At 43.2% G+C, this 18,393-nt stretch overlaps 1 protein-coding gene across 1 annotated transcript in view; it reads right to left on the reverse strand.

Moving 5' to 3' along the window:
- Positions 1 to 18,393, reverse strand: part of LOXL4 (lysyl oxidase like 4) — a 412,707-nt gene that overhangs the window by 23,813 nt on the left and 370,501 nt on the right. The window contains exon 12 of the mRNA XM_044076917.1: positions 12,733 to 12,848. Coding sequence (XP_043932852.1) covers positions 12,733 to 12,848 — 116 coding nt within the window. The remainder of the gene's footprint in view (positions 1 to 12,732; positions 12,849 to 18,393) is intronic.

Genomic DNA, 18,393 nt, shown 5'->3' on the forward strand with positions numbered 1-18,393 from the left:
TCCACTCCCCTTCCTACCACTCCGTCGGCCATGCAGCCTGCTAAACCTCCAGGCCCTCTCAAGAGAAAACAGAAGCTTAAGCACTCTGCTACTCCATGTTCTACTGCCTGGGAAGTTTTCTCCCAAAACTTGTTCAAGGCCTTTCAGGCTTTTCAGCGACCTCATCCTCCTGTCTCTGGCCCCTGTTTGGTTGAATCTGAAGGGGACACCTCATCTGATGAATCCTTTTCTTATTTATCTCAAATTGAATCTCCTAAGGATTTTGTTACCCAAGAGGAGGACTCCTTGGCATCTGATTCCCCTGGTGAAGAATTTTCTTTTGGGGACACTGTCAGTTTAATGAGACATTTCCAATGGGATGTTTCAGAAATTTCTGACACTAAAAGAAGGTATTTTAAACTGTTGCAAATGGACCAGCCTTCTGCCTCTGCTGTCCCTCCTGTGCAACCAGCCTTTCTGGTTGCCTTCCAGGCAGCCTCCCAGGCTCCTGAGTCTCAACCCTCAGCTTCCAAGAGACCTGATAGGTTTTATAAAGTTCCCCCTCAATCTCAGTTTCTCGTCAGAAACCCTCCAGCAGACCCTGCTGTTGTAGAAGTTTCTGCAGACAAATAATCCAGGCAGCTACCTTCTACTTCTCTGTTCTCTACAGACAGAGAGAGTAGATTTATAGATAGACAGGGTAAAAAGATGTATACATCTTCTACCCTCTCCATAAGGGCGTTAAATTATCAGTCTCACACGGCATGATTTGTACTACACACTCTAGCCAAGGCCTCCTCTCTTCAGTGTCTGATCTTAGTGACTCCCCTTACCAGGACTCAACTCATGAATCTGCTTTCAACATTTTCTCAAGTAACAGACACTAAGTGTAGTTATGATGCTGTGGAGGCTTCTTCTAAGTCTGCTGCATTTGGTTCAGTCCTTCGTAGGTATTCATGGCTTAGATTGCAGCCTTTACCTCTTGATTTTCAGGCTAAGCTGTTAGACGCCCCCTTAGATAACTGCATTATTTGGTACTGCTTCTGCTGAGCTTTTTAAATCCTTACAGGAGAAAGGTAAGGAACTCCAGAATTTGAAACATCATCTTGTTTCACCTGTTCCTAGATACCATAGAAACTACCCTCAAAAGACTTCTTTTGTTAGGAGGTGGTCTACTCCTCCTACTACTCCGTGTAGGGGAAGGAGACACTCTAGACAAGCTACTACCCCTAGTACATCTGCAGCCTCCACTCTTTCCTTTGTAGGCAACCTGGTCAAGACAGAGCCCTCCCCACCCCTTTGTGACTCAGACCAGCTGCCTTGTCACACCCCTCTGTCCCTACACCTCACTCTATCCCTCCCCTCCTGGCAGAAGATCACCACCAACCAGTGGGTGTTACCCTTCATCCAGAATGGATATTTCATGGCTTGGTGGGCTCTTCCACCTTTTCAAGGTTTACCACAACCACCAAAAAGTCAAATTCAACTCTTCACCCCCATCTTAAGACAACGCTTACTTCAAGGCAGTATTCAGCCACTTCCTCCAGAGCACATGGGCAAGGGTTTCTAGTCCAGAATGTTTCTGGTTCCAACAAAGGACGGTCCCTGGAGACCAGTCTTAGACCTGTCCTACCTCAAGGTACGCACCTTCGACATGCTCTCTCTACAGACATTACTGCCTCTTATCCCACCTCAGGCTTACATGGTCTCAGTGGATTTGAAAGATGCTTATCTGCATATTCCCATTCACCCTTCATGCAAGAAAATCCCTACGTTTTTCAATAGGCTCCTCTCATTTTCAATTCTCTGCCTTGCCTTTTGGTCTTTCTACTACACTCAGGGTCTTCACAAAATGTTTAACCCCAGTGATAGCTCACTGCAGGCTGTTAGGAGTTCAGATTTATCCATATGTAGACAAGACTTCTCATTCTACACAAGGACCCTCACTCCTTAACACCACATCTGCATCTGGTCATTCTACACAAGGACCCTCACTCCTTAGCACTACATCTGGTCATTCTACACAAGGACCCTCACTCCTTAACACTACATCTGCATCTGGTCATTCTACACAGGGACCCTCACTCCTTAACACCACATCTGGTCATTCTACACAAGGACCCTCACTCCTTAACACCACATCTGCATCTGGTCATTCTACACAAGGACCCTCACTCCTTAACACTACATCTGGTCATTCTACACAAGGACCCTCACTCCTTAACACCACATCTGCATCTGGTAATTCTACACAAGGACCCTCACTCCTTAACACTACATCTGGTCATTCTACACAAGGACCCTCACTCCTTAACACCACATATGCATCTGGTCATTCTACACAAGGACCCTCGCTCCTTAACACTACATCTGGTCATTCTACACAAGGACCCTCACTCCTTAGCACTGCATCTGCATCTGGTCATTCTACACAGGGACCCTCACTCCTTAGCACCACATCTGCATCTGGTCTCCAGCATCCTGGAAACTTGCAGATTCACTCTAAATTTGCAAACATCTCAGCTCACCCCCACCCAGGACATAACCTTTCTGGGTTGCAGGATACAGACAGTTCTAATGGCTGCTTTCATTCCCCACCAAAAGATAGAGAGTTTGCTTCAGTATCTCCAATCACTGATTCCCCTCTCCTCATTGACTGCCAGTCAGTTCCTGAAACTCTTAGGACATATGGCCTCTCTGATCCCTATGCTTCCACTGGCCAAACTTCACATGAGGAAATTTCAGTGGTGTCTGAATTCTCTTTGGTGCCAACACCTTCAGTCCTTAGAGGCAACCATTCCTCTTCTGCTGTTTCTGAAAAAAGAACTGGGCTGGTAAATCTCCCAAATTCACCTAAATCAAGGAGTCCCCTTACAAATTCCATATCCAGCACAGCATCCCTACATAGATGCTTCAGACATGGGTTGGGGAGCTGTGCTGTATCTCCACTCCAGCCAGCACAATGCACAGAGCACATGGTCCTCAAACAGACTACAGGATCACATCAACATAATGGAAAAGAGAGCTTTACTCCTGGCTCTACAGACCTTTCAGCTGCTTCTACTACCAGTCACACTGAGAGTCATCACATGCAACATGACTGTGCTATGGTATATCAACAAGCGGGGGGGGGGGGGGGTCCTACCCACTATCCTCTTCAGCTATTCAGATTTTGAATCTCACCAGTTCTGTGTTACATCTCTTACTGGCTGTTCATATTCCAACCTCAAAAAAAATATATTGGCAGGCATTCTAAGCAGAACCATGACAGTTCTCATGAATTAATGTTACACAGGGAGGTGTTTCTGGACGTTGTACACAACTGGGGCGTTTCAAAAACAGATGAGTTTGCCCCCTCCCTGAACAGACAACTACCCCTCTTCTGCACAAGGCTACCCCATCCACAAGCATGGAAAGTGGACACCTTATCCTTCTGTTGGGGAAAGATGTACCTGTATGCCTTCCCCCAATATCTCTAATTCAGAAAGTCTTACTGAAGATTCAGAAAGACAAAAAATCCTACTGGTGACCTCCTTTTGGCCAAGACAGCATTGGTTCCCTCTTTTATTTCAGCTAGCCAGGGGCAATCACTGCAAATTACTTCAAAAATTTGATCTACTCACACAAGACAGGGGGATCTTTGATACACCCACAACTTCAAAACCTGAACCTGACCCTGTGGTTGATAAACTTTTGATCCCTTTTCACCACCAATACTCAGAGGACAAAGCCCTGCAGGAGGCCAGGAAACCTAGCACCAGAAAAAAATTTCACTGCAAAGTGGAAAAGTTTTTCCAGGTGGTGTTCTAAGAAAATACAGGACCCTTTGTGGTCCTTGCTTATTTGTGTGAGCTCCTGCACTCTGGATTATTATACTCTTCTGTAAAAGTACATTTGTCTGCTATTTCTGCTCGTCTACCTATACTTCCCCTTTAGCATCCAGGCTAGAGGTTAAACTGTTCCTTAGAGGGGTTCTGCATCAGTTCCACCACCTTGGGATCTTAATTTTGTAATAGAAAAATTGACTGTGTCCATCTTCGAGACAGCCTATTCAGCTTCCCTTAAGTTTTGCACTTGGAAAACGATTCTGCTAGTAGCTTTGACTTCTGCCTGGAGGGTCTCAGAAATCCAAGCCCTCATGGCCAATCCGCCTTACCACATTTTCCACAAAGACATAGTCTTTTTGAGGAGTAATTCTTCATTCATGCCTAAAGAAGTAAATGAGCTTTCCTTGAACCAATCCATTAACCTGCCCATTTTCTTTCCACAGCCTCAGAATTCCACAGAAAGGAAACTTCGTTCCTTGGATGTGCACAGACAGCTCGGATTCTACCTAGATAAAACCAAGTCCATTAGAGAATCAGACCAGCTATTTGTCTCCTTTCACCCTAGAGCCCTAGTCAGACCAGTCTCTAAACAAACCATTGATTCATGGATCTCAAAGGCCATCTCCTTTTGCCATGACTTCCATGGCAAGTCTTTAGCCTCGAAAGTAAAGGCACATTCCATTAGGGCTGCAGCTTATTCTGCAGCCTTTTTCAAAGGCCTGGACCATGCCACCATTCTAGAGGCAGCTACCTGGTCTTCTGCTCACACCTTCACCAAGCATTACAAACTGGATTTAATATCCAGATCTGGCTTTGCCAGCTCTATTCTGCAGGGTCTCCTTAACTTTTCTCCTGCACCAACTACCCAAGGGAACACCTAATAGCTTTGCTACTCTCCCTACTGTAATGAGTACTGGTACATGAGAGTAGGAGGACATAGCGTAGTTGTGTAAAATCTTACCATAACCATGTTCTTCGTGTTTCACTGTTGCAGTCATCACCTGTAGCTTTTTCCCTGCTGTGGTAGCCCTCGGTTGGTCCGAATACCAGAGTCAATGTTTTTGTGCGCCGGTTGCCATCGCCTGTAGTCTGACGTCAGGTCATCAGTGCTATAAACCAAGGCAGCCAACATCATTACATCAGTCATTCTTTCCATGGAGCCCGTAGCAGAAGCAGTTCACACGAGTGCCGGTTGGTCGCTATCAGAAGTTGAATTTCAGCAGAAAATGTCTAAAGCTAAGTACCCCATTGGGGACCCTTTTTTCTTGGTCTAACCGATGTCCGAAAAAGTTAACAATTGTCTCGCCTGTGGAAAGCAGATCCCACACCAAGACTTTCATTCTTGCTGCATCACTTATTTAGGCCCAGACCACGACGTCCCTTGTTGCCGGTTCTGTGCCCTCTTTAATGCGAGAACCATTTGCCATAGAGCTCTTTTTGTAGACAATTATTTAAATGTTCTGTCTTTGAATTCTGATATGGCATCCATCAGCCAACAATCTGTTGACATTTCAAAAAAAGTAGAGATAAAGATAGAGACAGGCCAAACAAGGCTAAGCCTTCTGACAACGCTACCGTTAAGCAAGTCGTCAGTTCTCCGGAATTCAGTGAGTTGCTTTTGCAACCCCAGATGCCCGACTCGCTTTCTATGCAGGCCTCTGCCGAGGCCTTTTCGGAGTCCGGTATGCCACAGAAGTCCACTTCATCTTTTGAGCCTTTGGCTGTCTCTGCCTTGGTTGGGTCTGGAGCCGTGATGCAGGCAGTGGCTTCTGATGAGGCCTTTCGCACTACCAATGTTAGACAAAAAAAGACATCTTCACATCCAACTACCGCTTCTCAGAGACCAAAGAATTCTCTCAGGCCTAGAAGCCAGGCCACTCCTAGGAAATCTGCTTCTAGCCACCATCTTGCTACTGCTCCCCCACCTCAAGCTCAAATGCTCAAAATGGCAGAGGATCTCATCTCCCTTATCCGAGGTACTCAGGCTCCCACTCCAAAAAGGAAAAGGCATCCTTCTCCAGAAGTTATTGACAGACCAAGAGTCTGAGGAATCTGATTATTCTGCTTTTGAAGAGGAACAAGATCCCTTAACTGTTTATGACAATTCAGGTGCAAAGGAATCTAGCCCTTCTGCCTCCCCACCAGTGGACCTCTCCTTCAGGGAAACCCTTTACTGTCTCAAGGAACATTTTCAATGGGAATCTCAAGACTTCCCACAGGCAAAGAAATCACTTGGAGAGTTTCTGGACCTGTCCCAGCACAGACCCCTGGCCATCCCACCTATTTTGGAAGTGGTAGATGATGTTTTCCATGAATTCAGCTTAGTCCCTGATGCCCTGCCTCCTGCTCCAACTAAACCTGACAGGTACTACAGAGTACCGGATTCTCACAAATACCTGTACAGGAATCCTGCTGCAGACCCTGAGGTCATTACACAGGGACCCAAAGGAGCTAAGACTAGTTGTGCCAAGAATCCTCTTCCTTCTGACAAAGACTCCAGAGCTCTGGACAGATGGGGTAAGAAAGTATACACCTCTGCAACCTTAGCTATCAGAGCACTCAGTTGTCAGTTCCATATGTTAAAATATCAACAACACACTTTGGAACAATTAAAACATAAGATTACTACCTCTCCTGACAGTGCCAACTCAAAAGAGCTGGCAGAATTACTACATTCTGCTTGTCAAGTGGCCAAACACTCATTACATTGTGGATATGATGCCCTAGAAGCCTCTAGCAGGGCAGCAGTGACAGGATCTGTTGTTAGGAGACATGCATGGCTGAAGGAACAACCTCTTCCTGATCATATCAAGTCTAAACTTATTGATGCAACCCTAGGTAAGGAATGCCTGTTTGGGGAAAAAGCAGAAGAGGTGCTTAAAAAGATGGAAGACAAAGCAAAATCTATGCAAACAGTAAAACATTTCTTTCAAGTTCAACCTCCCAGATTCAGCAGGAACTTGCCCTCTAAGCACTGGGCCTTCCCTGCACCTAGCAGACAGGGCCAAGGTAAGCCCCACAGGGACAGGTCATCCAGGCCCCTATCCCAGGGCCAGCAAAGAAGCAAACAATGAACCACTTCCATCTCTAAGGCAGGGAGTTCTAAGCCAAGCTTCTATGACAAGCACTCACAATGACTCTCCCTCCCCCCTCTGTCCTCCTTTCATTCATCAAAAACTAGGAAGAAGACTCACCCTCTTCAAGGACAATTGGGTCTCTATAACCAAGGACCAATGTTTCTGAAAAATCATTTCTCAGGGATACAGATTCTCCTTTACCGAACTCCCTATTTCAAGAGGGTACCCAGACCTTTCCCCAAACCAGTGGGCAGAAGCATTGAAACAGGTCCAAACTCTAATATCCCAGGGGGCAGTAGAACCTGTCCCTCCAGATCAAACAGGAAAAGGTTTTTACTCCAGACTATTCCGTGTTCCCAGAAAAGAGGGCACATGGTGCCCTATCCTGGACCTATCCAAACTGAACACCTCCTTGGTGGTCCCCAGATTCAAAATGCTAACCTTGCAGCAGCTCCTGCCTATGCTCACACAAAATGCCTGGCTTGTGACACTAGACCTAAAAGATGCCTACCTCCACATCCCCATCAGGGAATCGTGCAGAAAATTCCTGCTCTTCAGAGCTGGCTGTCAACACTTTCAGTTCTCTGCACTGCCCTTTGGCTTATCTACTACTCCCAGAGTATTCATCAAATGCTTGGCCCCCAGCTATAGCATTCTGCAGACAGAGAAATTATAAGCTTTACTTTTACCTGGACGACTGCCTCATTCAGGCAGAGTGCAAAGAAAAGCTGCTCCAGGACCCTCAATTTGTCAAATCACTCCTAACTTCCCTAGGGTTCACTATCAACGAGAAAAAAAATCAAAGCAAAACCCCAACAGAAAAATTGTTTTCATGGGAGCTGTGCTAGACACAGCAACTCAAATGACCTTCCTAACCCCAGAAAAGCAGAGGTTTCTGCCTCTCTACTTCACCCAGCTGGCTTCTAGAAGTCGCCTCACTGCAAGGAAGTTCCTGCAAGCCCTGGGATACATGGCATCTTGCATCTTTCTCATCCCTGTCACCAGGCTTTACATGAGAAAACTTCAGTGGTACTTAAAAATACTTTGGTGTCAGCACTCTCAGTCCCTAGAGACAACTCTCCCTCTGATCCTTTGTATAAGGGCTGAATGTCTTTGGTGGGCAGAGGCCTATGCCATGAACAAGGGTCTTCCCTTCATCCTCCGTCCTTCCGGCCAGACCATCACCACCGACGTCTCAGACATTGCTTGGGGTGCTCACCTAGCAGGCAGATGTACCAAGGGCTTTGGAATGCCCAGCAACTTCACTTGCACATCAACCAGAAAGAAATGTTGGCGGTGCAAAGGGCTCTAACTTCCTTCCATCCCAATCTCAGGCCAGGAATTCTCCTTATAAAAACAGACAACACCAGAGTAATGTGGTACATCAACAAGCAGGGGTCACCTAATCTTAGCCCCTGTGCAGGTTAAATATGAGTCTCTGTATTACAGCCACTTCCATGGGGCTAAATCTATTTGCCCAATACTTACCAAGGATCAACAACACACTGGCAGACCACCTAAGCAGAAACTTACTGGACCCCCACAAATGGCAGCTCCACAGAGAAATCTTTCTACCAATCACCCAGAAGTGGGAAACCCCAGAAGTGGACCTCTTTGCCTCGCACCTCAACCACCAGCTGCACAAGTTCTGTATCAGGGAGCATCACCTCCTAGCATGGAAGGTGGATGCCTTGACCTTCCCCTGGAGCTCCCTCTTTATGTACGTATACCCTCTTCTGCCCCTTATTCCCAGGGTTCTTATCAAAATAAGAGAGGAGAGACCAAAGGCCATCCTCGTTGCTCCAGATTGGCCCAGACTGCATTGGTACCCCTTATTACACAGTCTGACCTTACAGCTCTGAAAGCTGCTTCCCCTGATGTCAGACCTCTTGACCGAGGACAGGGGGAAGGTACTGCACCCAGACCTACAGACTCTCAAACTTTCAGCATGGCTTATACACTAAAAACTAACAAAAAGTCCCTGTTAAGTAAACAGGTCCTGGACATCATCACAGGGGCCAGAAGGCCCTGCAGAATAAAACAATTTGCAGAAAAATGGAAAATATTCTGCTCCTGGAAACAATCAAAAGGGGGCAGTACCTCCCAACCTTCCATCCCTCTCATCCTGGATTAACTAGCAGAGCTGCTCAATAGTGGCCTCTCTTTCTCCTCTATCCATCCCTCGGCCATCTCTGCCCATTATGATTCAGACACACCCCCCTTCTCTCATCCTTTGGGTAAAGCAGTTCCTCAGAGGGGCTTCTAATATCAGGCCTCCCAGAAGGCCTCTGATACCACCCAAGGACCTGAATTACGTGTTAGAAAAACTAACCTTACCTCCTTTCAAACCTGCCGCTTCAACAGAATTGAAATACCTCTCTTGGAAGACTGCCTTCCTATTAGCTATCACCTCAGCCAGAAGGGTCTTGGAACTTCAAGCTCTGATGGCTGTCAAGCCCTTCATAATTTTCCATGCAGACAGAATCTCTCTGAGGACTAACCCCTCCTTTATGCCCAAGGTGGTATCTGATGTGACCCTTAACCAGGCCATACACCTTCCCATCTTCTTTCCCAACCCTCAAAACAAGGGGGAAAAGAATTCTACACTCACTAAATGTGCACAGACAACTCAGATACTATCTGGATTGTACTAAGCCATTCAGAAAAACAGACCAGCTTCTTGTAAGCTTTGCCCTAGGGGCAGAGGGGAAGCCCATCTCTACACAAACCACTTCCAAATGGATTTCACACTGTATCCATTTTTGCTACAGACCACATGGGAAAACCATCCCTAAGTCTGTCTGCACCCACTCCACTAGGACAACCTCCACTTCCACTGCCTTCCTCAGAGGAGAACCTACCAGGGAGATCCTGGACGCGGTCACCTGGACCTCTGTCCATACCTTTACAAAGCATTATCACCTACCTCTCTTTTCTAAGTCTAGGGCAGAGTTTGCCTCTGCAATTCTGCAGGGCCAGCTGACCCGTACCTAGGACTCAACCTATCCTTCCACCCTTTTCCTCAGCTTTGGGAATCCTCCCACAGGTGATGCTGCGACAGTGAAACACGAAGAACATAGTACAGTTGTGTACACTTACCATAAATGTAGATGTTCGAGTGTATTTACTGTTGCAGTCTTGGTTTCCCTCCCTCCATCCCCCATTTAACATCTTCCCCTAGGGGACACAAACTTCCCAAGGTGGCCTTTAGCCACCAGAACCACTTCTCTCTTCTCCCTTGTGCTTCTGATGGGTTAAGGCAAGAAAAACTGATGTAATGGTGTCGGCTGACATGCTTTATAGCACTGACGACCTGACGGCAGACTACAGGTGACGGCAGCCGACGCACAAAAACATTGACTCTGGTATTCAGGCCGACCAAGGGCTACCATAACAGGGATAACTCACAGGTGATGACTGCAACAGTGAATACACTCGAACATTTACATTTATGGTAAGTGTACACAACTGTAATATGTCCTTCTCTTCCATGTTGTAGTATTCAGAACCAACCCTCCTCCCCTCTGTCCTTATTTTTTGGGATTTTATGGTTATTTCGTTTGGTAGAGGTGTTTACTTGGTTTTGGTTATATTACTATATGTAGAATTTCTCATAGGGCCTTTTTGGTTTGCCCTACAGGCTCATTTCTGTAGGCTTGTTTAGCTGGAATGCTTTCTATTCATTCAGCCTTATCTTCTGCGGCAGTCAGTCCTGACTTGGTTACGTTCAGATGTCACATTGATAGCTGTCGGTTTATGGCACTAGCATGCTATGTTGCATGTACCCCTAACTGAAGACTTTGGTATACTGGCTGGATGTACGGTGCTGCAGGCAGCCATATCCCCACTATAGTGAATACTGCAATATGGAAGGGAAGGACATACATGGTTATGGTAAGATTTTACACAACTGTTCTTTTTCTTCATTTTATATATTGTAGAAAGTCTGAATGGGTGAGCAACCTCATCTTGATAGGACTGCAGTGGGTGCGCCAAAGAGATACATGTAACGTCTTTGTCTTTAGTGTTTTGGAGAATGACAACTTAAGCAGCATTTAAGTGCATCTGCTTCTGAGACATTGGATAAATGCTTATATTTTATATAATGCATTTAGACATGAATTGTTAATGTTGATTGTATGTGTTGCAAATAAGGAAATTCTTGTTACTGAGTAAAGTCTCTACTGTAATAAAACATTGGAAACTTCAACCACAAAGCATTATAGAAAATTATGTTTGTATCACATGGGATCACCCATTACCAACAGTTCAAAAAAGAGATGCAAGAAAACCAGATATAGTAGTATATGAAAAGAAGACAAAAGTAGCATTGATCATGGAAATTGCCACACCCAGTGACTACAATGTCATATGTACAGACACAAAGTCATAAAATACCACGAACTGCAGGCAGAAACGAGGGCAATATGGAAGAAGGGTACCAAGACAGTTCCAATACTAGTGTGAGTAATGCTGCTTATAAAAAATAATTTATAATCGTATTTAGATATATTACCAATACATATAACTCCATACGAATTGCCGAAGGAGTCATTGCTGGGCACATTGCAGGTGCTACAAAAAAACACTTCTGGCTGATATCAAAGACTGAAAGAATACTAACTTTAATCATACTTTGACTTAGGAATGGGGTCCATTCCCATCATGGTATTAGAAACCCAAAATACTTGGAGAAAATAAAAAGAGTAATACTGTATAAAACAGTTTCCTTTTGCTATATTTATTTTTTATTTCTCTCTGTGCAGCTATGTGCTTTGCTACATTTTATTTTTTATCAGCCTTTATGAAATTTGAATAATTATCACTGTACTGTTTTGAAATATTTTCCTATTTTGTACAATTGTACCCAGGTTATGACTGAAAAAGTTCAGTAGCTCAACTCACCTATGCAGTTATCAAACTGAAAAATGAATAACCAAATAAATAAAAACAGGTCATTATGAGCTTGTTTCCATATGTGATTAAACAAAGTGCTGCTCTGTAAATAAATAAAATAAAATAAAATGGTTGCCTACTTTTGGAAAAAAGTGAACAGTATAGAATATAGTATGGAAAATGAAGTGACACTGAATCCCAGAACAATTTAAATTTCATGTCGTAATACACTATCATGCGTGTGAAAACAATATGTACTTGGGCGTGGTGACCAAGGCACACTAGAAAGTACAAGTCATTAGAGTGACCCTGCTATCACAAGCATTTCACGACTATTGTGCAGATGTAGTACTTGAAAATTTTAATTCCATTTTGTCTTCAAAGATTAAGAGAGACATACTAAGTAGTTTCATTTAAGCTTTCTCCTTATAGCCAGGTTACATGTGTACTACAGTGGGGAAATTATTGATGTTGATTTGTTCATAGGGGTCCACAGAGGATACCTACACTGAAGTATAATAGAAAGGAATAGAGAGCGAGTAATGATCCAAAAGAGACAAGTGAGGAAACGACACAAGGAGGCTAAAACCAAATCTTTCAAATGTTAATCTGTTCTGAAAAGAAAGGACTACTGTCTGGATACTGTATTTGTTTCTCCATGCAAAAAAAAAAAAAAAAAAGGTACAGAAGCTAAACATTCAAAACTATCTTCTTTACCCCCACGTGTACCACTGGTGGAAGTATCATTCTTTACAAATTGCTAAAAACACTAGATGAAAATAGAGGAATACAATGATTTCACCTCTCACCTCTTTATGCATATATATATATATATATATATATATATATATATATATATGTGTGTGTGTGTGTGTATGTATATATATAGATATGTATATATGTAAAGAGAGAGAGATAAACTTCACCTTTTTTCAGTCTTGCGTATTGCTTACCTTCATGGCAGTTTGTGTCCTCTAAGCAGAAGCTGGCTTTGTGTCCTTCAGCGACCTTGGAACCATCCAGAGTCAGGAGGTCATAGTGGGTGAACACTTCAATGCTGTGGTAGTGTCTGTTGAATCCAAGAATATGTATGTTACAGAGTTTTAGGCTTCAAACAAGACCTAAAAACTAATTTCTGTTTTATTTGTTCTATTAGCTTTGAAATGCAACTTGAAAACTAAGCATCTGCCTGAACGCTGTTCACTTATTTTACATACAGTGACTGCACATATTAACAAGCTGCTTCTATGCAACCCCTTTTTCACTAAAACAAACATGCCCTTAATTTATCATTAATGAACATAATCATTTCTAGGTCCTTTTATAAGATTCAGGTAAGTAGCCCAACCTGTGATCAAATTCTATTAAAAAAAATATTAAGTTGTATCCATTAACAGACTTATAGATCAATAATGCAATTGCTTTAAGAAACTCTCCTGTTTTAATAGGTTCATAGGTTCATACTAGGCTATCTGCCCTGGGGCAATTATAAGCCTAGCCCGATTCTGTATGGATTATGCCACCCCTTGATTTGAGTATACTGTGCCCTTTTTAAGGTTTAGTTTACTGTGCCTCTATCTAATAGTGACACGGGAGTAATCCCTGGGACAAACCTACGATCCCCCATCCACCTATCGAGATTCTTCTTGAAGAGGTTCAGTGAGGTGCTCTGCCTCACATGAACTGGAATTCTATTCCAGAGCGAAGGGAGCCTCTGGGTTATGAACCTGTCCCTCCAGCAAGTTCTATTTATTTCTGTGCTGAGGTTCAAGTCCCTCGAGCGTGTGTCTCTAAGGGATTTAGATTTACTGAGGTGGTGCATGTCCATTAATTCTGGATTTGACATAGCTTTGTATGTCAGGCATAGATCGCCTCGAAGTAGGCGGTATGCAACTGAGTAGAGCTGGAGTTTTTTTTAACCGAGCAGCATATGGCATCTGTTTGAGTCCCTTGATCCTCTTGGTGAGATACTTTTGGGGTCTTTCTAATTGCTGCAGGTGTCAGGTAAGGTACATCCCAAAAGGGGCATTGTATTCTATGATGGGCCTGATGAGGGATGAATAAAGGGGCATGATTACCTCTCTTGATCTAGATGTGAAACCCTTCGTGATGAGGTGGACTATGTAGAAGGTCTTTCTAACCACTTTGGCAATGTGGTTTTCAAAGGAGAGATTGCTATCAACTTGGGTCCCCAGGTCCCTAATAACTTTCTCTGTACTTAATGGGTTTCCACCTATGTGGTAATTTGTAGGCACATTGTTTTTGCCAAAGGGTATGACTATACATTTTTTGGCATTTAGCTTTAAACCATGGCACTGGCACCAGTTATCTGTCTCTTTGAGACCTTTTTGAAGGATGTTTGTGTCAGCTGGAGAGTTGATTATGGCGCCCAGTTTGCAGTCGTCTGCGAACTTGGTGAGCCATAGTCCTCCCACGTTTGCCTGTACCTCGGAAAAGTATATACCTAACAAAAGTGGTCCCAGGACAGAACCCTGTGGGATGCCACTTGTGACCGGTTTCAAGTCTGACATGGCTCCAGCAACTCTCACTCTGTGGGTTCTGCCTTTGAGCCAATTTGCGACCCATCTTGTGATATAGGGGTTTATATTTAAGCTGGATAGCTTATCTATGATGCCCGAGTGGGGTACTGTGTCAAATGTCTTTGCAAGGTCCAGATAGGCTGTGTGGACTACCTTTCCTTCATCTATGGCTTTGGTGACTGTTTCGAAGAAGTCATCCAGGTTCAAAAGGCAGGATCTGCCCTTGACAAAGCCGAACTGGGTAGGATCTAGTGTCTGTAGGTCCCCAATGTCTTTGTATATGAGCTCCATGATGATCCTCTCCATAGCCTTGCAGACTAAGCTAGTCAGGCTTATGGGGCGATAGTTTCCAGGGTCCGTAGAGGCTCCACCTTTGTGGAGTGGGACCACTGTTGCTGTACGCCATTCTGTGGGCACATATCCTGTAGTGAGGCTGAGATTGTATAGCTGTTTTATTTGAGGGATTAGTTCCTCTTGGAGTTCATGTAGGACACAACCTGGGACGCCATCTGGTCCCATGGAAGCAGTGTTTTTGCTTTGGAGAGGGCAGCCTTCACCTGAGCATCAGAGATGTTTGGGAGGCAGCCCTCTGCCGGGATAGATACTTGCTCTTTTGGGGGGGAGGGGGGGGGAGTTTGCACTGAACCTGTCTGCCAGGATATTGGCGATGTCTGTGGGTTCAGTGTATTTTTTGTCATTTAGAATCAACTCAGAACAAGTCTGGGAGTTGCATCCCAGGTTTCTAACATAACTGAAAAAAGCCTTATGATTGTCTTTGGTGTCCTGTGCAATTTTTCTCTCGAAGCTGGCCTTGGAGGATTTTATGAGGGATCGTAATTTTTTGCTAGTACTGATCAGAGATGCCTTCCCTATTAGGGATTATATTTAACTATAAAATTTATTTGTAGCATTTTTTGTGTTACAGTGTGCAGTCATACAGTAAATCAGTACATGTTCTTAACTGAAGCAGTGAAGAACGTACTGTCTTCAAACTTGTATATTTCTCTTTGATATATTCTGCAGTATAACAATAGACTAGTACAGAAAGACTGTGCTCATTTATTAAACAATCAGATCATTTTAAAAGTTGTTTACATATCCTAATTACTTCCAGTGCACCAGGTGATACTTGATTTCTGTAATACTATAGGACTACCTAAAGAGTGCTTGGTGTCGCTCACTTCTTTGTCATGGAAAATTAGCACAGGACCGCATGTCATGTGATTCATTGCAATCACATGATTCATATGACGACAGGCACATAACTTTGAATGTCCAACTGACTAAAATTAGCAGGTCATTAGTTAAAAGCAGTGATCCCCAAAGTGTCCATGTTTAAACGTATTATTGAAAGTATGAATTAAAGATTTTTAAACGTCCTTGTTTGACTTATCTATTTGTCTATACTACCTCTGTGTGGCTTGGCATGAATTTTATTGTACTCTTTTTTTTTTTCAGGTAAATTATTTTGTGTGTGTGTGTGTGTGTGTATATATATATATATATGGATATAAAAAGTGTACACACCTCTGTTAAAATGCCAGGTTTTTGTGATATAAAAAAATAAGACTGCAATAAATCATTTCAAAATGTTTCCCACCTTTAATGTGACCTATAACCTGTACAATTCAATTGAAAAACAAACAAATCTGTTAGGGGAAAAATATAAAAAACTTACGATAAGATGGTTGCATAAGTGTGCACACCCTTAAACTAATAATTTGTTGAAGCACTTTTTGATTTAATTACAGCATTCAGTCTTCTTGGGTAGGAGTCTAGCAGCATGGCACATCTTGACTTGGCAATATTTTCCCACTCTTCTTTGCAAAAGCGCTCCACATCTGTCAGATTGCAAGGTCATCTCTTGAGCACAGCCCTCTTCAGGTCTCCCCACAGATTTTCAATTGGATTTAGGTCTGGGCTCTGGCTGGGCCATTCCTAAACTTTAATTTTCTTCTGGTAAAGCCATTCCTTTGTTGATTTGGATGCATGCTTGGGGTTATTGTAGTGTTGAAAGGTGAAATTCCTGTTCATCTTTCTAGCAGACGTCTAAAGGTTTTGGGCCAAAAGTGACTGGTGTTTGGAACTGTTCCTAATTCCCTACACCTTGACTAAAGCCCCACTTCCTTCTGAAGAAAAGCAACCCCAAAGCATGATACTGCCACCACCATGCTTCACCTTGGGGATGGTGTTCATTTGGTGATGCAAACTGTTATTTTTGTGCCAAACATTCCTTTTGGAGTTGTGGCCAAAAAAGCAAAACGTTCAACCTTGGTCTCATCAGACCATAACACATTTTCCCACATACTTTTGGAAGACTTGATTTATTGATTTGCAAATTTTAGCCAGGCCTGGATGTTTTTCTGTGTAAGAAAAGGCTGCCGTCTTGCAACCCTACCCCATAGTCCAGACATATGGAGAATACGGGAGATTGGTGTCACATGTAGTACTCACTCAGTACTTACCAGAAATTCCTGCATCTCCTTCAGTGTTGCTGTAAATCTCTTGGCAGCCTCCCTGACCAGTTTTCGTCTTGTCTTTTCATCAATTTTGGAGGGACATCCAGTTCTTTGCAACTTCACCATTATCCCATATTTTCTCCACTTTTTGATGACTGGCTTCACTGTGTTCCATGGTATGTCCAATGCTGTGGAAATTTTTTTGTACCCTTCTCCTGACTGATACCTTTCAACAATGAGATCCCTTTGATGCTTTGTAAGCTCTCTGCGAACCATGGCTTTTGCTGTAGCAGACAACTGAGGAAATGTCGGGAAAATCCTATTAGGACAGCTTAATTTTATTTGGGGTTAATCAGTCTCTAATTGATGGCAGGTGTGTCCCCAAGAAGACTGAATACTGTAATTAAATCAAAAGGTGCTTCAACAAAGTATTAGTTTAAGGGTGTGCACACTTATGGAACTAGCATATAGTACATTTTCTTTTATATTTTTTCACCTAACAGATTTGTTTGTTTTTCAGTTGAATTCTACAGGTTATAGGTCACATTAAAGCTGGAAAAAGTTTTGAAATGATTTATTGCGGTCTCAGTTTTTTATATCACAAAAACCTGGCATTTTAACAGGGGTGTGTACACTTTTTATATCCACTGCATATGGTCTACTTCTTTTTATGAAATGGACATTTTACCGAATGTCAGTTAAGCTGAAATATCAGTTTTCCAAAGCTTGTTTTAGTGAAAGTGTTAATGTGCCACTGGTGGTGTGAGTGTTGATGTAGCTTGACATGTCTTGTATTGTATCAGATGTGCGCCGCTGGTGGTGTGAATGTTGATGTAGCTTGATGTGTCTTGTATTGTACCAGTTGTACGGCATGGCGATACTCTGGTAGGTTTAGAGATATTCAGCATTTAGAATAGTAGCCTGGGTCTGGAAGCACTTGTTTTTTTAGAGGAGATTGCACTACAGTAAGGATTAGGAACCCTTGTCACTGTAGTGCGATCTCAGAATTGGTATATTTAAGTTGTAGGGGGTGGGGGGGCACAGGGGTGCTTGCCCCCTGCAAAGATTATTATGAGTGTTTGTTTTGTTTTTATGTTCTAAGTGGCTGTTATTTTCGTGTTTCTGAGATCAGAAAACTGATGTGTCAGAGTACTGAGTTTTCGCAGAAGTGGGTTCACTTAGCTGACATTCGGTGAAACGTCCCTTCGATAAGAAGTAGTAGACCGATATATATATATATATATATATATATATATATATATACACCCACACATACATATATAAAAACACTTATAATTTAATTTTCTATCATGTGTTAATGTAGTTTGGACACAAACTTATTTCTGCAGAGACACCATTTATTTCTGCAGAGACACCACAGGATGGAAGATGTGAGGTTAGGCAACAGGTAGGAAGTAAGGGTGAGTGATGGGAAGATAAGGGTTAACTATGTGAAAGGAAAGGTGGGATAGGCAGGAAGTGAGGTAAATGATAGGGAGGAGGCAGCTGGGTTGTACAGCACAGTTAGCTTGGGTGAAGCAGATTTTGGGGTGAGCTAGCTGAGCCCGCAGTTTTTGTTATTCTGCTTTACCAGTTGTTGATTTATGACACAATA

Source organism: Protopterus annectens, chromosome 7.part0 (assembly GCF_019279795.1).
Source record: "Protopterus annectens isolate FY-2018-M chromosome 7.part0, PAN1.0, whole genome shotgun sequence".
Taxonomy (NCBI): Eukaryota; Metazoa; Chordata; order Ceratodontiformes; family Protopteridae; genus Protopterus; species Protopterus annectens.